The 23,445-nt window shown below is 45.1% G+C and overlaps 1 protein-coding gene across 16 annotated transcripts in view; it reads right to left on the bottom strand.

Moving 5' to 3' along the window:
• The window catches only part of LOC125768032 (teneurin-m), a 616,010-nt gene that overhangs the window by 108,762 nt on the left and 483,803 nt on the right, over positions 1-23,445 (bottom strand). For 14 of the 16 annotated variants that reach the window (XM_049435139.1, XM_049435138.1, XM_049435141.1 and 11 more), the window contains one exon: positions 4,270-4,449. In XM_049435139.1, coding sequence (XP_049291096.1) covers positions 4,270-4,449 — 180 coding nt within the window. Of the gene's footprint in view, positions 1-4,269; positions 4,450-22,776; positions 23,246-23,445 lie in introns of all 16 variants that reach the window. The other 2 variants (XM_049435149.1, XM_049435148.1) reach the window with 1 other exon arrangement.

Raw genomic sequence — 23,445 nt, 5'->3', positions numbered from 1 at the left:
AACAACAGTGAGTTTTAGACAGATGTACCATGTAAAGTGGAGTGTCGGAAATTTATGTTTTGGTTATTTCGGTAACGTTGGAACGCTGGAGAAGCAATGCCTACATACGCGCACCACACGGCAGCAGTGCCGCGGTCGGGGTTGCATGTGCAGGCGCTTCTGATGTGTCCCTTCCCGAAACGGCACACAGCACACTCACTTTGTTTGGTTTGTTTAATTTTTCGTTCAAGAGGGAACGGTTTTTTTTACGTCTTTCGGTTGTAAAGAGATGACCGTCAACCGTTGATGCAGCCTCATGAAGAGGAACCTCAATTCCTTGGAACGTTAAAACGGTAAGTAAACAAATAATCGTACCGTGTGTTTATCCGATAATGTAATGGCGTGTGGATGTGTATTCCGTTTACGGCACATCCTTATCTTGGCCATAGAACGGGAAGGCGCGGAAAGGTACAAGTCCACGTAGGGGAAATTTACATATATATGTGCATGTAACTGTCACGGGCATGCTGCTGTTTTGCTGCGGTTTGTCTGCAGTTTTGGTTGAACCCGTGAGAATTGCCAACAAATTCCGGGTAAATACACCACGAGGAATGTCTTGATGATGCACTCTGTGAGGTACGCGTGGGGGAGATACAGCCCGGTAAGGGTATAATCGAAAGCGCCACTTGGCACGTACTGCCTGAAGCCACAAAATTTACAATTATTTAATCAATAGACGAGATAAACATCAACTTACTTTGCCCGGACTCACCCCGACCTCCCCACCGGTTCTATTTCACCAAGTCTAAAAACCATTCAGGATGCGTTGGCAATGGGTGTAGCATGGCATGAAGATGCAGCAACTGTAAATGGTCGTGTTCTGCTGAATGGAGTTTGCGGATTATGTTTTGCATAAACATAGGCTTCGCCTCATACTACACAGTCGGTCGAGATTCCCAGACCGATGCTCCTCTCCTCTGTTATCACATTGAATTGCAATTCTTGGACACATCGATACAAAACACCATTGCTGTGGGTATCGCATCAGAATGTAAGGCAGTGGCAGACAAACGAATCGATTCGAGTTCGAAGACAAACTGAAAGCCCTGAAAGCCCGTATGGTCCCATCCGTATACCAATTCCTGAAGGTGTCTGTTTTACATAAAATACTTCTAATTGCATTAATGAATGATCTTTATCTTTCTGAAGCTCCTCTACCATGGGATGAGAAGAACCGAACGCACAAGGTACCTTCTACACCCGATCGAACAGGAATGCATCCTATCAAGCTAACAAGGATGGTTCTGTACCAGGAGGAAGGGAGTTGTCTGTTTAGGGGGAAATCAAATGATCAACCATTACAGGAAAAGGGAACAGAACGTGAGGATTTCCCTAGAACGGATTTACCGATAAAATTTATGCACATCGTGTCCACACATCGGAGATACATGCAAAATCGCACCCCAACCTGGAGGATCAGGAGATGGTAAGACCCACCCACTCTGGATGGGGGAAGGGTCGGGAATTGTTACAACGCCTGCAAAATCCTCAACACGTCAACGAGACTTCGCTTCACTTTCCCACGGGGAACTTCCCTGTCTTGTGGTGGATTATGTTGTGAGCAGGAGAGGCACAGGTTGCGTTTGGTTTGGGACACGCACCGAAACATTCGGACGATACACTGGACTGGATATCTTTGGACCACCTTACACTTACTGCCATCAGACAGCCAGTGTAGAGTAGGTAAAGTTTGCCGTCAAAGTCTTCGTCATGGGTTTTTGCGAGCATCAATGGAAACAAGTTTTCCAAACGAACGCACTCCAACTGCATACGAGACATCCAAGAAGGCACTAGTGACTACGAACAGTAGCGCAACAGAAGGCGTCTCCGTATCGTCGAAAATCCCTGCTTACGTTTGTCCATTCGTATTTCCCCGCCCGGGTCCAGGGCTACAATGCTGATGCAAAAGCATAAATACTGCTATGCTTTCCCAGCAAAACCATCGTTGCGGTGTGACAGTACGTGCAACACACCATGTGATTTGTTCCAGCATCGGTAGACGACCGTTGACAACCAAGACGATGGTAGCATTTGTAAGCCAGCGTGCAAGACAACTCACCTCGCGTCCCGGTACTATTGAGCCATACCATTCGTTGCTTATTGCATATTGGGATTGCTATTCGACCGAATTACCGGAATGTCTTGGAGTAGATGGGCAGAACGGTACAGAAGTGTCCTCCGTCTTTTGGATCCATTTGACGACCCATTATAGAAGCCGATACTTGGGATACTTTCAACTGAAGGAAGGAGAAGCGATACAGCAAAAAAAAATGTATATATGCAAAACGGCTCCACATATTTCAAACGTGCTGCTTCAAGATGGTAACCATACAGTTCCTTACCAGCGGTTGAGACAGTCAGTTGCTCTGGTAAGATGTTTCTTACTTTTCCCATTCTACCACCCTCGGCTTCAACATCTGAGGCAAACAAAAGTACCCGGGGATAATGATGATGGCCGGTAAAGGCATGTGCATGTTGTGCTTACTGATGGTTCTCTTCCCGACTTCGCCGTAAACGGTAGCTTTCTTCTGAAGAATAAAGCATGATAGTGGCCAGCAAGTAGCCAATCGTTTGATGTAAACGCTCCCGCTTCGGTAACAAACCCCGCATCACCCAGTTGTGGTTGCTGTTGTAAGACAGACAACTCAACTCAAAATTGCTTCCCAACTTCTTTTCGGGAGCCTTGCCGCGAACCTGATAGTACGTAGTGTCTTCTTGGTAGTGTGTGGTACTTCTCGTACGTACTCGATACATGCGAGCGGGTGCACATACGCTTACTTTGACAATCAAATCCGGGCGATATTCCACTTGGAGTACGACGAGAACAGCCAACCATTTCAAGTGGCTTGTTTACGAGCGTATCTTTTTTTTACGTGTGTGCCGACTTATGCATTTGCCTTTTCTGTTCGCATACAGGCAGTAAAGCTTTTCACGTTTAAGTGGGCTGAAGAATGGCAATTTGTTGGTACGGTACTTCTGAGTGATTTCTTTCACACGCCGTCCGCTCTGCGGGATCTGTTTCGCTGAACGCCCTCCCCGGGTGATCCGAATCCGCATGCATAATGCACCCGCTCTGACAAACGAAAGTGAGCGAGTTTTCCCTGATGTTGCACCATAGTTGATAGCGTTCTGAGAACCAAAAGTTTTCCGATTTTGTGGTTAAGTACTCAGTGTTACTGAAACGATGCTCAGTGATATATCTTTAGTAACCAAATAGTTTTCCGGGACGACCTCACTTAAAGTAGACCACAGTGTAGCCATCTCATAACACATCTTTTAGGAATAGTTTTTGTAATAAAACAACACCTGCTCAAACACTTCGATAACCCAATGTTGAATATGTGGGCAAAGAAACTCTAACAAGTTCCATCCACCAAATATCACTTCCCCAATTGCATTAAGCTGATGGGTTGTGTTGAATTACGACAGCCGTAAATCCCCGTACCATCCCTGCTTTCCCGAATACGGCGAACACCATTTCAGGTAAATTACTTTATGGTATCCTCGTATCTGAAGTACCCCCTCAAACACTCAATAATTCACCAGTTCGATCCAATTGTGGCAAGTATGAATCACTGATACGTTTCAATTATTCTAGCCAAGGGGTTCCACTAACCAACCACCTAACGGGTAAACCAATGTATCACCCCCAGTACGCGCACCTTAACACCTTCGGAAGATGGTTTGGGACGACAGACGCCCCAAGAAACTTCTACCACCTGCGAGCAACAGCATCCCGGGTATGGATGTTTCAGTGTGCAGAAGACCCCCAAAAACATTGGAGAAGCTGTTTAAAAATTCACCAAGGGATTTTTCGGTGGAAAATCTTATTTACCAACAACCCTTACCACGGTTGAATTTCCCCGACGTCCAGCATCTACCGTGGTGCACGAAAGTTTATATTCTCCCATTGGTTCCCTCAGCTCACCGGTACACGGCAATCCCTTCCGACGTGTGAGGTTTATGTTTGTTTATCTCCTTGATTTATGGTGAGTTATTTATCAACCGGAAAACATCGGTTTACGGATCGAAGGTACTGGCCCAGGCCTTGTTTGAAAACCGGAGCAGATTCGCCAACGCGAACTGGATATCCAAATCGGGTACTGTACTACACTCGTTTCACCTTTCTTCGATGTATTGACCAGCTTAGGTTTGGTTTAGGATGGTGCCAACTGAAATTTGATCAGTTGTCCGTTCGCCCCCCTGGTACCGGTGATCTGATGCACTTACCTAGATTTCCGCTCGGAATGTAAACGTTGCCGGACGGTGTCCGGACCAGACACGATGGTTCGAAGTCTACACCCAGCTCGGTAGGATTGCCGGTAACGCGTCCATTCATTCGATTCATGGTTGGATTGCGCGGTGGTACATCCGGTGGAGCTGAAGGCGGAACTCCGTCCAGGAGACAGCCTATATACAGAATAGAAACAACAGAGACATGTGATTAGTGACTGAGCTTATCAAACACACATGGTGCGAAAACACACACATATATACATAGAGAGAAGAGAGAAAAAAACATAAATTAGCTAATTTGTTGTTTGTCAAAGTTTGAGTTTTAGATCCGTATCGAACAATTATCCTGTGAACGCGCACAGTTTGGGAAATATTAATTTCTGTCCAATTCTCCAACCGCATAACACCTAATTGAAGGTCTGATTAGTAACAGGTCTCTTCTCATCAGCGCCATTTTGGGACGGGTGTCGTATGATTAGGTTTCGCGAAATGGCGAACTGGAATCATGGGTACGATGACAGGTCAAAACATTGATCAAACACGAAACGGTAGTACACCGATGAGCAGTGAAGTGAGAGAATCTGGCAACTATACGCGGGATAACAATCACCCGCTGCAAGCTGGCGGCAATTGGCATACGAGTGACGTTAATTTGATGCCTACATTGGGACAGCGCGGCACTCGATTAGTGAGAACCGTTTTCCGTTTGCCCGGTGTTGCAACGGCGCCGATGTAGACACTACCGATCGAACAGGTCGAATCGATTGACTCGTCGCTTGATATGCCTTCAGGTGATGCGTCATGCGTACGCGCAACCTACACGCGCCCACAAGAATGCCTACCATAATTGTATCGCCATTCGATTGGGAAGTACCGCATCTCTCTCCCTTGGTAACAGGGAGCTCCAGAGGTTTTGCGGGTTATAATTGGTACAAACTGTACGCCGCAGGTGAAATGAGCATCGAGCCTATCACTTATATTATTATCCGCATCATCATCGCCACCGCCAGCGCCCAGCATCATTATCATTATCGTCATCTTCGTGGAGCGGCAACAGCAGCGAGGTTCAGCAGGACAGGGACCGCATAAGGAGAGGTGATTTATGAAGTGTTGAACTGGCTCATCTTCGTCCACGAGGCCCATTCTCGAGTACCATCTTCGGTAGATAAATTGGTACTGTGGACAGGTTGTGACCAGACCACGTCATATCCTTAGGTCAACAGTTTCTTGGACGAGCAAGAAGGTAAGTGTACATAAATTTCCTTCCCCAGTGTTATTATCGATCAAACACTGCCTACATCGTGTCTTATCACCATTGTCAACGAAGACGTATATCAGTTCAGCCCAAAAGAGGTGGTTTAATTCCAGGATTTTCGTGTAACCGGAGAACGAGAAATTGTTCTCCTGAATGCAAATGATTACTATAATTTGTGTCCTGGCGTATCGGACGTACCATTTCAGATGGGGAATTTATTTTTTATCCTCAAAAGTTACTCTTCATGCAAACCCGAAAATACGTTTGCAAATATATTTCTATCTGGATGACCCGAGTCATCCGAGTGCAGATAGACAGTATCGAAATAGTATTCAATTTTTCCCCCATTTTCAGTTAAATTGGACTGTGTCTAGAAAAGATCAAAGTGTTTTAAAATAATGGTACCAACCATGAAGCGTAACAGAAATAAATTGTACCACTTCCCTGAGGTTTATGCCTATAGAACAAGGACATCGTTTGGATTTGATTTTGGACCAATTTTCAATCGAAACGTTGTTAAATGTATGTTATGTTTGGTCAGGTGGCGTACAACAAAGGGTACGCCATTGCAATTGCAATGCCTGCTTAATATGCACTCTCTATTTTATTCCGAAACACATCTCGTACACCAAAAAGGTACATCAAACGTTGCTGCAGGTAGGTACGTGAAGTGCATCAATTAAATAATTATGTTCTGTGTCATTGTGCTGCAAGGGAGAAAATGCCTAATTTGACGCTCGTCAAATGATGATGATCGTAACGCAAGCAAATAATTTGACCATTCTCCCCAACCCAAAAAGCAAAAACCATCATCCGGAAGTGAGAAATAAACGAGAAATGGTATGAGCCTCCTCTCACACAAAACAGGGGAGCTGCGATTGCGTCCTAAGCAATGGGAGCGACCCAGAGCTTATAAAACAAAAACCATTCTTCACCGTTCAAACCATCTGCGCGGGGTCAATTAGGCGTACGGTGTGTTAAGGAGTATGACGAATGAACAGGGAGGCCAGGCCACAAAAACAAGCAACACACAGCCCACCATTAAAACTACTCTGATTTACGACTTACCCGAAAAAAAACCTTAAGCGCCCTAAACCGGGGTGCCATCATCCCGAAGGAGAATTGCTTCTTCTTTTTTTTTGTTGCGAAAAGCAGAAAGCTTGACACACGGGAAGTTTTGATGGGTTTGAAGAGGACGTCAGAAGACATACAAACAGACAGACGAATAGACGGGCGGACAAACAAACGGACAGTAAGGGAGACCCCAAAAAAAAGCAGGAACTACTCCAATTAACTCGACACTCAAGCTTCGGTCGTTGAAAAGAAAGGCGAAAAAAAAAATTGCCACAAAAGCTAGAAGCAACGAGAAAGAGCGGAGCGATACCAGGCAGGTGGTAGGGAAAATATTTGCATAATTTATGTTAAATTATTTGTAGGGAATTTTATTAACCATGCGTCGTAAACGGGGGAAAAAGACTGTAGCTTCGGTCAAATACGGACGTATTTAATGGCAGTTAACGCAGAATCGTATACGGAACGCGCCGCTGCGGTGAAGTAGTGGTGAAGAACGGTATAATGAGGAAAGGTAATAGCAATTTTCTTTAAATTTTATTTATTTTTCCCTTTTTCCGTGGCCATTAGAAGTTTTGAAAGCACTCCAAAAAAAAAAGCGGACGCCCTTGGGGGGTGGGTTGAGGAATTGCACAGGGGAAAAGCTCTTTTTCGCCCATAAAACATAACCCGGGCCGAGCCCATTTATCTCTTCGTCCGGTGTTGCTTTATTGGTGGGGAGTTGAAATCTTCCGCTCCGGGTGACGGTAATGTCCACCAGGAGCGGAAGAAGACAGGACATGCCTTTCGGGCAGGATAACCGAAAGGTGATGACAACGGGAAGGAAGATTTGTCGTAAAGTATTTTGGGATTCCTGGAAGCGTCGGTATCCTTGCATCGATCAACACATCTGGTACGAACGGACAATGAGTGAGGCCATAAAATTAGTTTAAAAGTGTAGGTAAATTGAAGAAAAGCGTCCTTTTTTTAACTCTCCGTTTTGCATCCTGCCAGTAACGACCAGGAGGGAAGTGTCATAATAAAAACTGGACAGGTAGAGAGAGAGGCAGAGGATCAACTACCTCCTGCAGCAACTTCAAGATGCCGCTTAATAGTATGCAATAAAGAAAAAAAAACTGATGGCAATAGAAGGAGAAAAGACCCTAACAGACGGTTATCCTTTGTAGCGGAGGATGGCTTTCGCATGTGTTTATGAATATTTATCACAACTGATGCCAATGTTTGCGTTTGGAGTTATCTTCGATTGCTTAGGGCACCGCCGGCTGGTTTTGTTTTTCCTTCCTCAGGCGTGCTGTCCAAATGTCCTGCCCCTGCGTCCCATTTCTGATGACTAATCGCAGACCTTGGAAATAAGCATTCGAAAACCTCTAAGAGTGCTCCATAAAATGTGGCAAAAGCCCATACAACGAGGAACTCTGCAGTAGACCTGTATCCCACAGCCGAATGTTACGTTTTTAGCGTCAAGTTGCTAGAAGTTCCCAATTGCTAGAAGGCTTTTTTCCCCTCCACGGCTCGCTCCGTTTATGAGCACCATTTTATGACCCAGCAGCACTTAGCAAAAGCACGGAACGCTTAGCATTGTTTGAGTATGCGGTCTCTGCTTTGTTGCGTGGGTAAAAATGTATCCCCAAAAAAAAAAATGCCCCGATTGGTGAGGCATCTAGCGCACCGACGTGTATGGAACGACTTTTGGTGGAGCTTTGAAAGATGATCTCAATTCTCGCACGATGAAATCAGATCTGAGATGGGTTTATTTAGGCGAACGACAATAAAACATTCAGATGAATTTGAGATTTCCCTGTGTGTGATATTTTGCTGCTCGTTTTTTTGGGTCTGTAGTTTAGAAGAGCAGATAAAACATAATGGATGTATATTGTCATCTCAATTTTACGCGATTTGTTAAAGCTGAGTGATACGACGAATGATAAATGATTGAATTAACGCTTCCTACTGTCTGCATATGTTGGGATCTTTTTCTTTCTAACGCAATTTAATACGAATCAGAAATTCCAAATTCAAGTCACACACAATTCGCATCAAATTTTTTAACGCCATCGAATCACAAATCGCTTCCGCTTCCGCTGACGCGTCTTATGGATGGGTGAGATTAATGCCCAAAATGCTCCCGGTTGACAATAACTCAATCAGCTTAATCCTATCCTTTACTTCGGATAGGCAAAAGGTACTTAGACGAGTGCTTCCAACCTTCCCAACCGGCCGGGGGGTAGGTCATTTTAAATCCTTAAGCCCGTAAAATTTAACCACCGGAACATATTGAACGGATCGTTCGAAAATAAGCGCCTGTGACACACTGGGCAATAATGTGGAAGCTCGAACTGTTGGCGTCTCCCACATGCAAGTACTTCGCGGCGCCTGCAACAATGGCGTTGCGTGTCGGATGTTGTTAATGGGACTTCCTTTGCCGCGCTTCCTGAACGAAAAGGGTTTCAAACCTCAGGAAGCCTATGCAATAGAGGAATACTTTTTCTCTCCTTACTCGTAAGCACACTTCCTTCCGCCGTTGGTGATGGGAGTTGCCGCGTACTTAACTTTCCAACTTCCAACAACCTGGAGGTCGCTGGTTTTTTGTTGTGTTCTATTGGAAAAATAAAAACCTTCCGTTTTCCTCAGTACCCGAGGTGAAATGGTTATTTTGAGGAGGGACGGAAACAAAAATACATAAATAACACCATGCCCTCTTGGTTGTATGAAGCTGTGGCGTGCTTGAGGCACCTTTCGAATTAAGAAGAGGGCATATGAGGAGATGTTTTTTTTTGTTGGTTGGTTCTTTTACGACACACTTTGGCCCCCGTAACGAAACGATCTAGCACGAACTGGTGAACCTGTTTTTTTTACACCAAAAGCGACATGACAGCGTCCAGTGTCAGGTTTACCGTGTAGTGCCTATAGTGTACGTCTTATACACGTTAGGTTCGTAGTAGAAACGTGCCAGCACCCGTTTACTTGGCTAGTGTTTTGACACAAGCCGGGTTCAAAGTAGAAACCGTTTATGATGTGTGGCGACCCGGTACGGTTGTAGACTCGTTCTTAAGCAGCTCGAAAGTGGCCGCCCGCCTGACGTACGGCCGTTCCGCGTTGCCTATTTCTAGGCAAGTCTTCGTCAGGCTCTAAATAAAAGACAGACAAGTATAAAGCGGTGTCATAAAAATCGCTTCCCTTTTACGCGCCGGAGTTAGAACCCCCGGGCGGGATAGGAACTTAACGGCAGCTTTTAGAGAAGCTTATGCCGATCGAAACCCACGACGGTGCTGTACGTCGTACATTCAAATGGCTTAGACACTCACACAGATACACACATGGGTACCTATTTTATGGGGTCGCGATAAAGAGACAATATGGAGATATCTTTTCCGTACCTCGGTTCTTGGTGATTTTTATGATCGACCCACAATGTGCGCACCAGTGTAGAAAGATGAGCAAGAAGATGCTTTGTTTTTTGAGTAAAAAAAAAAGAAATATTTTGTCTTTCTTTAATTTGGAAGCAAATGTGTAGGGTGTTTTAGGAGGATTAATACATCAACTCCCAACTAAGATTCTTTCCAAACTGATTAAATCTTTACTCCTCTCTTTGCTTGCGGAGACAAACCTCTTTCGCATCTTCATCTGGATCCAATTCGATGAGATATTTTTTTTAAAGAAACGAAAAAACATTCAGCCTACAGTTACCCTTTTTCTGGCAGCATTTGCTGAATTGATTCCAATATGCTAACCACGTCATTACGCGGCCAGACCAGTTGGTGCCCGTCCAACTTGAAGGCAAATGCTACGAAAAGAAATATCTCACACAGACGGAGAAACTGATACCGGAACTAGCACGCGTAACCGATCCGTTTGGCTCCGGAACGGGAAAGGGAATACAGGGTTGTAGCACCCCTGTGCCTTTCCACGTCCATTTTCGTCCCCATTCCGATATCGCGCACTTTGTTGGCAGCATTATCAAAAATCAAATATAATCACCCTGGCGCCGATCATGGTCTCGCACCATTGCGCCCAGCAGAAGCAGCAGCCGCGAGAGTGGAAAAACTGTCCTCCTCACTTTTCCAACCCGCTCCCTCCTTACCACTTTCACTTCCTTCTCCACCCACAACGTTGCGAAATGACGATGACCCTTTTTGGAGCGTTCGGGTAGCTCCATTTCAGTCCGCCCAGTTGATGCTTTTTCCTTCCAGTTTTGTGTTCTTTCCTTTTTTTCTCTGTGTGTCCTCTTTCGTTTGGAAAAGATGATTTCCATCGCCCGTCAACTTTACGCCACGCTAGGATAACAGTCAGTCAGTTTGTAAAGCGCTGTGAGTGTAAGTGTGCTGGCGTGTGTCCATTTCATGCACGATTAAATTGGCGCAAAAGCAACCCGTCCATACGAAGTCGCGGGATGGGTGCGGATCGGTTGATCAATTGCAACCACCCACTCTCTCCGACCCCGCCGGGTGAGATTCTCGCGAAAAACTCAATGGTTGGGTAAATGACGCGAAACCAAATCTGTTCCCTAACGCTGCAGTTGAAATATTTCAGTGTGCGCTTAAAGGGTTTTCTTTGGTTGAGCCAATGTACTGCCCCTTGGCGGAGGCGATTGACCGATTTATCGTATCATCTGGAATATCATGATGAAATGAGAACCGAGCAAGTCCTTTGCAGGTTGCGATTGTTCGGATTATGGTGCGATTTTGCTTGAAAACCATGAAGCTTGAAAATCACCTTCATCTGCCCTTGATGTGTGAGACATCAAGCTGAAAAGGGAAGTGTTCCGTTTGGGCGGTATAAGACCAGAATCTCGCCCATAAAATTTTTCCTTACGCACAGAAGTAAAAAAAAACCCCGGAAAAATAAAAAAAGACAAAACAATATTATGATATACCCAACACAACCTTAAGTACTCGCATGTTTGATGCTTTATCCTTGGACTACGCCTTACAAGAGATTTTTCCGTTTTCCTTTCAGCTCCCCGTTGCAACAGTACCAACCCACAAGATACAGATATTTTCTATTAATCCCCGTGTTCATTATCCGTGTCCGGTTTGGTTTTGCTTTATTTTCGGCGTCACGTCAAACTGGCAAAAACCGGCGGCAAATCGGCCGGATGAAGCGTTTGCTTCGACCAGAAACCATTTACCCGTGTGTGTAGTGGGGGCACATTTAACATTTCAGGGAATCGGACGGGGAAACACTTTAGGCACAGGCGGAAGTTGGAATGTAGCTGTCAAGCCTGGTCGGTTGGTGTCGTGAACCATTCACGGAAGACAGGCAGGTGGAGGCAAAGGTGGCAGCACGCGGGGTATATGAACCTCACTCGTGAACCGAGGGAAAAACTCTGCACAAGAAAAGTCAGAAACTACATGACAATGTCATTGTCGTACGAAAGACACTAGACACTGTGTTTTGTACCGTCGTTCTTACGGCGAGGGAGATGTGTATGTGTGTATGTGGTGCATTAAGATGTCCTTCCCATTTTCCTGCCCCGTTTTCCACACAAACACACTTCTAGATCCTGGGACATGTTGTCCCACATTGTTGGCCTGTCCGTTTCATTCTCACGCCCACTCCCACAACGTGTGTGCCATCTCAATCTCGTCTCGATGTTCTGGTCGTTGCCGAAACAAACGATCCTTGATATTCGAAGGATATGGCTCTCTGTGTGTGTATGCACTTAAACGAGGCCTTAAAGATATCGTCCCCGATATGGTTGGGCGACTCGAAAGGTGAAACCAGAGGAGCATTGGGTAATGCTTGCTGTCTTGTACTTGACTTAATATGTCGCCCCGGCCTGGTAAGAAGGACTCCATCGTTGGCTAAAAAAAGGATGAGAACACACACCGCACCGGCACTGGACGCTCTTGTACATTGTTGTCTTCTGCATTGAGGATAATGTACTTTGGGGAAGTACTTGGAACCCAGATGTATCAGTGGAGGTGTAGGCGGAATGACTTCCATCGATACGCTTAAGGAGCTGACATTTCCAGCAAAAGAGCAACCCCATTCGTTTTGCGATATGGAGGAGACCCTCCATCGAATGCATGCGGTGAAGATATTTACCTCACATGCCTGCACTTCAATGCCAGTGCCTAACCAGCTATGAGAGGACGGGGGGTGGGAAAAAATACTCGTATTGACAAAAAACTTGTACAAACTAAAGAATATTGCAATAACGCCTAGGACTCGGCAGATGATGAGGCAAGTCTCTCTGGAGGAAAAAGGCTGCCAGTTATCACTAACCAGCTACGTACATGCAGTTAGCAGGGTATGGCCCACACACACGAAAAAAAACGTCCTTACAAAGTGTCTTGAGGGACTTCAAAGCCTTGTCGTTTCTTGTTTCTTGTCATGGTGAAGAGTGCCCTTGGCCTGGCTACAATACGTCAGTGTCGGCAACGACATTCGTTCCAGAAATCGGTACACCTCGCGCACTCCTAATGGTGTGGAGCTCTTGAAGGACGGACGCCTTATTACGTGTGAGCGCATTGGTTTAATTTATGTCAAGTGTGCACACGGTGTCCCCAAAGCACCCCGGAGGTCAGTAAGATGCTTGGTTGTAGTACGGCTACCCCCGAGCAAGAAATGTAATCCTGCACCCAGGCTATGGCGACGGTGGGTTAGGAAATCGATGTTAAATTGAACACCGCTGGGATCGGGTCCGGGGTCAATCCCTGATAGCATAACGCACAACTAAACGAACGTTGTGTGCGTCATTTGCTGGCTGGCCCTTTTTAGACGTGACGTGATATTCCCCTAGAGAGAGAGAGAGGAGACGGAGGATGCGGCAGGTTACATGGCCTCTTGCAAGATGCCTGGTTCGAAAGGACCTGTCGAAGTCGAAGCGTCATAAAAACCATCAGGTCGGCTACCGGACACCGATACCGAGGGGGGTAAGACAAAAATGTCCATCGCCCATCTTTGGAATCCTTTGCGCGGTGTACGGCGGTGTCCAGCTTCTGGTACATCGTTCGCGCCAAATGAGTGTGTGCCCGGTGTGCTAGCGTTAAAATGGACGCACGTAAAGGTTTTTTCATGGACCATCATTACGGGACGAAGAATGCTTTGGGGTTTGCCGTTTTTCTTATAAGGCACACCAAACCCGGGAAAGAAGGAAAATTGTACAAGAATCTACTCTCCGACGGCACAATAAACAGGAATCTTTTTTCACTCGTTTACGTCCCATGTCCCAGGGTGGACATAAAGCTGGACCAACAAAAAAAAACAAGGTTTGTATATATCCCAAGCAGCCAGGGGAAGATCGCTTCGCAACGTCATTATTGTTACTCCGGGTTCATGCCATCTCCACAGAAGGCGCCAGTTTCGTCGATGTTTTTTTTTTTTTTTATTTTACCAGCATCGACACTCTCGGTAGGCTTATCCTTGCTGTCTTCTACCATATCTGAACTGGCCAATGTGTGTGTGGATTGTATCAGGAAAGGAAAAGAAAAATGGTTCCTTCCACCGGTGCCGGGAAGGTGTACGAGAGCACGACGACGAGAAAAATAATAAAAATATTTTGTCACCTATATAATTCAGAACGAGGATATTAAACACGCACTTCTTCGACACCCGAATCGTTTCTCATCGAACCTTTTCTTTCCTTTCCTGCCCCACGCAACCCTACCTCACCCATCGCCTGGAAAGGGTCTTCAACAGCAAATGGAATCAGGCAATAGTCTTATAGATCACACCTCAGACCAGTCACGCAACGTGACCCACCTGAGGCCTCCTTTTTTATACGCGTGGGACACACAAATGAATGGGATGGATTTTTACGACCATCAGCAGAGGAGAAGGCGAAAAAAAACCTGAAAGAAAACCTTTTGGATATTCAATATCCAGCGTCCCTGGATCGTGCCGGCACCGATCGATTCCGGGTCATGCTGAGTCTGTTATTATATTTTAATATGATTTCCTTGGGACGACATGTTGGTTTCATTGTTCCCGTACTGTCCTGCATCAGTTGCAGGCCACCCAAAAAGCCTAAGAAGGTAATAATTATGACCCCAAAACAAAGACGGCACTACAAAAAAAAACCCACGGGAGAAAAATGCTTATTGTTTTCGGGACGAGGGAATGGGTTAAGCACCTTTTTTTCTTCTTCCTTTTGTGACGGAAACGGACAAAATGTTCCGCAGGATGTTTATGTGGCGAACTTTTGGTAACCCGTGCTGTATTCCCGCCCTGCTAACGGTTGACTTCGTACAAGCATTATAAGGATGCTTTCGCGTACAAAAATGAAACAAAGCCCAGAAGCAAAACTGTCCAACCGTGTTTGGAAGATGTCCGTGTATTTTTTGTTTTCTGTCGGAGACATTATTATATGGTTGAGGTGTGTACACGCAAAAGCCGCCTCAGTCACGGAAGCAGTGGCGCATGTAGAATTAACAATAGAATTGAATATCCCACCGGTGTCATTTCTTGGCATTCATTCTTCGCAAACGGGTACATCCTTTTCCATGGGCTATTATGAAGTGGCTAGCTACTGACAAACCGAATGGCGGCACGAAGTTGTCAACGAAGAACTTCTGCCGTATGTCTACCCTTGCATGGTATGGTCCTTTACCAAACATCGTCCAATTTTTTGTACCCAAGACCCCAAAGGCTAAGGCTATCAACATATGAGCGTACACACAACTCCAAGGAACTCTCGTTATGGATATGGTTTCTGCGTGGAATGTACGCGTGGTTAAGCTTCACACACACGCGCGATACAAAACCCAGCTCAGAATGGCTAAAAAAGCAATGCAGAAAATTTAATATAAATGCAAGGAATAACAGCTAAACAACAAATAGACAGCAGAATGAATAAACAATCGTGCCCCCTGTGGCAGGGTGAGGAGACTGGGGGTAGACATGGCAGAGCCCGAACAGCTTCATGTACTTGCCCATGGAACAGACATGACCTCGCGTGCTTCAAGATGCCTTCCCCATAGAGAGTCCTCACCCCTAGGGAAGACCTTGCGCAAAAATGCACTGCCGTGGCGGGAGTGCGATACGAAGGGAATGTACGCGCGATTGCTGGAAACGTTTGCTGTCGAAACGAGCAAATCAATAAACGAAACCATCATTACCGGAGCTAATTGAAAGGTATTCCATTTCCCTGATGTTGGAGGGATAATGGGAGAGGAGTTGGAGTGTATAATTGAAGATTCATTTTTGTTTTTAGTAAAATATTAGCTCTGTCCAAAGTTTTGTCTCAGTTTCATTTGAAGAACTGAGAAGAACTCAAGAATAGAAAAAGTAATGTCTGCTAATCATATTTACAAAATTCTTTTAAACTCTTACAAATCAGCGGAGGGAATTCAAATAAAATTACACTTATTGCGCTCTTAATGTACGATCCTGATGCTATCGGTAGCTTATCGTGGTAACAAAACCGGAACAATTGCCCTGAAAAGCATCGCAGCTCGGTTCCCTATATGTCTTCACTTCATTTTAATAGCCCGCTCTATGCAAGGTTTAGTGCAGTTTACTTCAATACTCTCCATACACACCCATTTGCGTCGAGTTCCCTTTTAAGGTGGTTCTGGATTTTCAACCCAACCTTCAGAATGTGAGGAGATGCAGCACATATTCCCTTCTTGTTTTTTTTTCTGTTACTCTGTAGTCACCAGCTTGCAAAGAATTGAAGAAATTGAACAATTTAATAACAATAATAAAGATGATAAGCGTGCAGTTTATGTGAGCGATTCTTCCCTTGGCAAGTAAAACCATTCTCGTGCCATCGCTTCAAAGCAGCTTTTCCCATAGCTGCCACACGGTCGGTCTTTTCCTGGGGAGTTGAGGCAGCAGAACGGAAACCGGCGCAACTCGTCGGCATTGTCCCGCACCAAACAGCAAAAATAAAAACCCGTCTACATTATTCAGGTTCAGGAGCTGTTCCGCGATGCAGTGGAGGTTATGGGAAAGGGGATTTTCCTTTTTTGGAAAATTCATCCAGAACACGACGCACGGGCGAAGGGATCGGGCCTTGCCATCGTTGTAAGAGAGCGTTGGGCGACCGAAAATGGTCACAAATCGTGCTGCTGCAGGTCGCGCGACGGTAACCTCGCGATATGTGGCTCGGTGTGTAAGCTCGGTGGGTCGAGTTTATTTAGTCCACCCAGTTCCCGTAGCGTTTGCAGCTAAGCGTACCCTCGGTTTGGGTTCGGCACTAGCGTCCTGCGACGAAAATCCGTTCTTTTGCAGAACCGTGCCTAATTCCGTGCAACAAAAGGCATACGCGGGGCACAGTACCAGCAAACCAGGGCATGTAGATGAGAAGGATGAGAGACTGTACCGCACATTGGACGCATTTCGAATGGGATTTTTTTTGCGTTCAAAAATGGCACCGAGGATAAATGCAACGATGCAGGCACACTCACTCATTGGGCTTCATGCAGAGGTTTTTTTTTTGCTTCTTGATGTGCTGAGCAAAACGGAAAGAAGGCTCACAGTACAATGTGCCTTTTTTCTGATGTTTTTTTTTTCTATATTCTTCTTCTACTGTTAGTGCAAGCAGAAATCCTGCAATTCGCTACGGAAGCTCGCCGCATGTGCGCCGTTTGTGCTTGGGCTGTTACGAATTCAAACAACACGCGCCATAGCATTAAGCGTAGAGCGGGGAGAAAAAAATACAAAATTGCCAGCAAAACAACAACACAAAAATCCGGCACCGGTTGGTTCCGGACGCTTATGCATTCTGTACGCGCGCGTGTGGTATGAATGCTGCGTAGGTGCAAGCCGATGACTCTCCTCCACGGACACACAAGATGGACACATCCTGCGCCCTGGGTGCGAATGGGTTTTGGGACTGCGCGCTGGATGCGCTCGGTACGTGTACAACGAAAGTCATGTCACGTGCTAAAGTAAACCGTTTGGGCGTATCGTTCTTCCTGCCGCGTCTGGCGTGAACATGAACACGACAAAAAAAAAACTGGACCAAACCTCGCTAGCCAACTGATGGAGAGCCCGATGCGTGTCCTTCGCAATTGGCACGCTTGCCAGCTTTCACCGTTTTGTGCTTCAATGACTAGGCATGACTATGGTAAAGAAGCAAAAAAAATATATAAAGCACATCAACACCCCCAAAGGCCCGGGAATGGTTTAACCCGGGGCACAAATGTTTCGCTCGTTATTTGCATGCGATGCGTCGTACACGGCGAAGTATATCCTGACCAGGAGAGCACAAACCAAGCTAAAAACGGTTCACGTCCAACGGCTTCGGACCTTCGGATGACCGGGACGAGGGGATTATATTCGCGAGAACTTCATCAAACCCTCGTCATGCGGCTGTCAGACCATTTTCTAGCAAATCTTCTCCGTTTACCCGGAAGCGGGAGAGGGAGACAAGCGGAATGTCTCCAAAGATTCTCCGAATTGGGCCACAAACTAAGGCTAACTGGATCTTGCAGAGGATTGCGTTCTTTTGTGCTAGATGTCTTTTTTTTTGTTCGACGAAACCCAAAACAGATATGCTCACTCAATTGGGAACATATAGCTTCACAAAGTTCAAACAAGATGTCCATGTTTACCAGACGCAAAGTTTACGCACTTCGTCAAATGGACGGTAGGTTAACGCACGTTGGGTGGTATGTGGACCATGTGGACAACGATTGACATATTTGACGGGTTGACAAAACCTAATCGTCGTTTACATGACATGTTCTTCTCGAGAGTCCTCGCCCATCCGTGCATATACGCCGGTTACTTGATTACGGACACATAAGTTTTTCGGCTGAACTTCCAGAAGGTTCCAAACTGGTGAAAGATTTACGGAAAGATTACGGTTTCGGAAATTTGATAAACCTCTGCAGCTGGCCAATAGCTTAATGTACACTGTTATGGAGATAAAGTATAGGCCCGTTTGAAGATGATCTAGAATGTGCCAATCATTACAGCAAAAAGCGTCCCGTGTTTGTCTTGGGTAAATGAACCTCCTTTTTGGATGCAGCGAAACCTAAACTTGAGGAACTGCTTGTTAACTAATAAGCTACCACTTGAGACACTCCTGTCCTGGGGCTTGCCTGTATATCCCTTGGGACGTTGCGTCGAGACTGACGAGAGATGTCCCAAGCGAGCGCGATCAGAACCGTCGTTGTCGGTTGTCATGTCGCTCCAACAGCTAGCGTGTACTGGAAGACTCCCAGTAAAGGTCCAAAAAACTGGATTCCGATTGAAACCGATCGATCGATGACATCGGACAACGATCGATAAAAGCGAATGCCGACCTAGATTTGTAATTCCGGTCTTGTCTTGTGTTTGTCCGGTGTACCATCCGCCACCGGACCGACGGTTCCCATGGGAGAAACGCGCATTTGGCCCTGTCAGCCGCCTCTTTATTGGGTTGGATTGGAGTCCATAAATAGTGCGCTAAAACTGACCAACAAGAAGCGGTGTCGTGGTAGGGAAGCATTCCTCCCGTTCAACAAAACGCACTGCCTGGGCCGGTTGTCGCTTTTTTCCACACGTTCCACAGACAAGACCACCGTCCCAAAAGTGCCACTAGTGGGAAAAGCGTTCGACGACGCGCCTTGCATTAGTTGCCAAGGGTTTTTCTCGGTGTTGTGTGTGCGGTTAGTGACAGCTATTAATTATCTCGTCGTATTTTGTATGCATTCTAGCGTGCGTTTCGAAGCGGTGAGACACTCTTTTGAATCGAACCGACCTGCAAACTGTCGGCAATACTGATTGCGGTGGTACACATGGGTCCACCATTATCGTTCACCGGTAAAGAATTGAAGAAACAGTGAACTATTCGCGGTACCATTACAGTACACACCAAGCGTGGCATCTTAACCGTACGTTGCATATTGACCAAGAATTGATGATTGGTAATTTGAGGACGCAAAAAAATGGAACGAGCTACGGAACTGGCAAGAATAAATTAAACAAAGCTTTTTGAACATACAATATTGCGCACATGTTTTTCTTTTATTAAGAAAGAAACAGAAGCTCAAAAGAGATATGCAACGAAGGAGCTTCAATAAGTAGAAACGATCAAAACTTTAACTTCTTCCCGAGTGGCGTTCGATTGCTGTACGACAGTTTTCGATGATGCTTCGCGGGACTGCAGACTCAACGTTTTGAACATAACATTTTCGGCTTGGGATTCTACTTTTTAATGAATTCTGTTTTGTAATTGAGGCTGGATGATACCCACCGAAAGCGGCCTGAAATGGCAACGTAAAACATTGAGTGGACCTCGTGCGTTTCTGCGAAGTTTTTTTTTGCAATAGTCAGTGTGTGTACACAAGCGAGAAGCGAGTCAGAAGCGTCGCTTCAAAAAGAAAGTCAATTTATTCCTTTTTGCCACAACGCGGAATGAAAGGAAAGCAATACACCGGCAGCAGACGAAAGGAAATCTCTCCGTGCGTACTTGTCGTGCTTCTGGTACGCGCACATAAGAACTAAGTAGACAAAGTTTGTTTTTTTTCTTCGCTCGTTTTTTTTTGCCGCCGCCGGTCGTCTAGAACGGATTCCGTGGATGCTTCCGTTGTTGCTGTCGCGCCACTGGTGCTGTAATCCCGGTGGGATTGCAAATAACAAGAATCGACTGAGCAATAATAATGCAACGATGTTGGCAGTGGCAGCAGGGTCTCAGACCATACCTGCAACATCCACTGGAACTGATGGTAGACTGTTTGGTAAAGCAAAATGAAATAAAAGGAACAAATGCCTATAGAATTTTACAAATAGGAAGCCATACCGACTACTGGGCGCGGTAAGAACCTTACGGCACCAGTACCTTTCGAAGCTGGCAATTGAAGTCATTATGTGATATGGTTCGACTATCGCCCAAGTACTTCGTTCTCCTTTGCATACACGAAGGCACTCAGGATCAGTGAAGACTTCGCTGTACGAAACCCGCAAAGGAGACTGCCGGAACAGAAGCAAAAATGGCATCCATGGTGCTGCTTGTAACAGCATCGTTGTGGCAAACGTTCGGCTGCGGGCAATATCTTCGACTTTACAAACTACCCAACAATAAATCGACTCCATTTGCACACTGCCCCCAGGTATGCATCGGGGAACGAAATAGTACCACAGCGTGACAAACTCCCCGACTACCCCGCACCCAGGAAGCTTGATCTTACGGAGCTGATTAAGGCTGCACAGCCGATGGGTTCGTACTTTGTAAAGTGACTTTGAATGGCGCTATTTGAATAATTATTTACAGCCAGACGAAGTAGCAGATCACCCCCCAGAAACCGGAGGAAGCGGACACGATGCGCGCACACGGATAATGAATATGGTAAAAGCGTGTGTAAGGAAGAAATTAAGAAAATAAAGTAAACTGAAACAGAAACAACCCTGCAGACAACTTCAAACCATTCGGGTGTACAAATATGGACACGAATTGGGAACTTCTTGTAGCTGATGTAACACACCTAAAGGTTGTTGCAGAAATTCAGAACAACCGAAAGCAAACATCGGAAACGGTTATCGGCGATGCTCGGATGGCTATTAAAGGTGTATTGGAATTCGAGAAATAAATTCCTACCTTTGCAACGGTTCGCCCACGTAACGAACTCGGAAATTCTTTTATCACTGCCCAGGAAACCAATGTCCCGAGGGAGTATACATTTTTTTGTGGTGAAGCTATTTCTTTAAGATATCGATCTCTTGAGTTGGGAAGACAGTAAAAGAAAGGGAGAAAATCTTCGCCAAAATCTTGATGCATTTGATGTGCTTATGCTCTCCAAGCTGTCCTATTCCACAAAACGGTATGTCAAATCGCAAAAGAGTATTTTCAAAAAATACCTTGCTTGTTTTCATACCGATGATGCACAGTCCGGGGCAACGTTTGAAAGTGAAATCTAAGAAAAAACATACATGTTTATTTATTTACAACAACGAAAGGACGACAAACACCAATTTTTGTGGACAATCGGATCAAAAAAGTCCTTCTCCTGCTGGACACAGTTTCAGTGCAGCAGTCGTAGACTGTACTGGACAGCTTCACAGCGCACTGTATTTTTGCCCAACTTCCCATTTTCCAATCATTTTCTGCCATGTTTCGAGACGGTAGGATTGCATTATTTATTGACTTTTTCGTGCGTGCGTCTTGAGTACGCCCATGGTTTTTGACGACAAGATTACGATTTTTTTCGTTTGTTACCAACTTTTGGCAATGGAAAATTGAATTTCGCCCAAGCGGTAAGAACCAAACGCGATCCCCCTTGTTGGTCGTAAAAGAAATTGGTTTTAGATAGAGACACGCTTCTTAAAGAAGTGGCAATGCTATGTGCTGGTACAGATAGAATCGAATCCTGTTTTCATGGGGTTTTTGGTCAAACTGAGCCGACCAGTTTCAGTTACGGAAATGGTGAACAAAACCCGTGAGGGGGACGCACAGAACGAACGGTTCTACGCTAGGGTGGAGCATTACAGAAAATAGCCAGAAGAGATTAATGCTTGTCACAATATTTGTACAGATTAGTCTACTTCATTTGGAGTTATTTTCGTTTCATTTTGAGGAACAGAACGGTTAGGTCAATGTTTGAAAACTAAGTCATGGTGTCTTGTACATGTGATATACGAGAAACTGCTGTCAATCGAGCATTTAATCTTGATACATCCTAAGTAAGATGAAATATTTGGCTATTTCTTGAGGGTCTTTCTGCAGTCTAATCAATGAAATTGACAGATTAGTTTTGATGGTTATTGCTTTTCGTATTTAAAAAAGAAATATTTATAGTAAAATAGTTGCTTGAAGAAAACTTGTTTACGAATAATACATCACAATAGACATTTTCAAAAATATGTTTTAATCATGAGCAAAATGGATTTTAAAGTGCAAGACTCTTTAAAAGTTGTAAGAAAGATATAAAACGTTTTTAATATATAAAAAACACATCAGCATGGACAACAGGACACACAGGAAGCAAGAACAAGGACGCCACATGACGGCACAAATATACAGAAACGTGAAACACACATGAAACAAAGAAAACAGATGAAAATGAATAGAACAAACAAAAAAACAAACAAAACAACCAAAATGCGAGCCGAACGTGTACAACGTGTAAAGAGTGTAGTGTAGAAAGACAAAAATTTGCACCAAGATGCTGGTACGGCCGATGGTAAGGAAGGATAAGGTTACAAGGAAGTGGAAAAGCAACACACACAGAAAAACGCAAGTTGTAAAGCGCAGAACAAACAGGAAGACGAACGTAATCCAACAGGTCAATGAATGCACTCACCCATGTTGGGAACATTGGTGAAGAGTTTTGCTAATGTAACGGGGCACACGGGAGAAATGAAATGGAGTGTAACTGTGCGAGGCGACTGTGGATGGGTGAAGGTGGATACCTTAAATGCTATGGGACGTTTTATTTATTTTTTTTTTTTGGTTGTGCCCTGATCCCGTAGAAATGGATGATTCTAATGTGCTATCATATGGCAAGGATGGGCAGCTTTTATGTTCAAAAAAGGTTAGTCTTTTTAGATGACCGATGGTCTATTGTTTGCTAATCTTGCTTTCGTTCTTGCCCGCTGCAATGCTCACTCCCGGAGGATTCTTGCAAATCGTTTCTACCGTCTAGCAAACTGACCAGAAGGCATCGGTTTTCGTCTTATCACGATCTGTTCAATTGCAGTCGTCGATGCACTCGGGATGGTACCCGCACAGATCTATCCTAACGCTATGCACATCCTCTTTCGAATACGAACCTGGAATGAGACGGAGGAAAAGAAATGAGATTTTATTATTAGAAATACATCAAACGTAGAGGCGGACGTTGAGATTTATAGAATGTGTGCTACTTTGAGATGCAATTGAATATAGTCCGTAGAATGGCAATGACATACATAACGGCAACTGACACATTCTGTAGAGTAAACGATGCTTGAACTACTCCCCCCACACGTGT

This window comes from Anopheles funestus, chromosome 3RL, assembly GCF_943734845.2.
Source record: "Anopheles funestus chromosome 3RL, idAnoFuneDA-416_04, whole genome shotgun sequence".
NCBI classification, from domain to species: domain Eukaryota; kingdom Metazoa; phylum Arthropoda; class Insecta; order Diptera; family Culicidae; genus Anopheles; species Anopheles funestus.
This window is presented reverse-complemented; position numbering and strand designations above follow the sequence as displayed.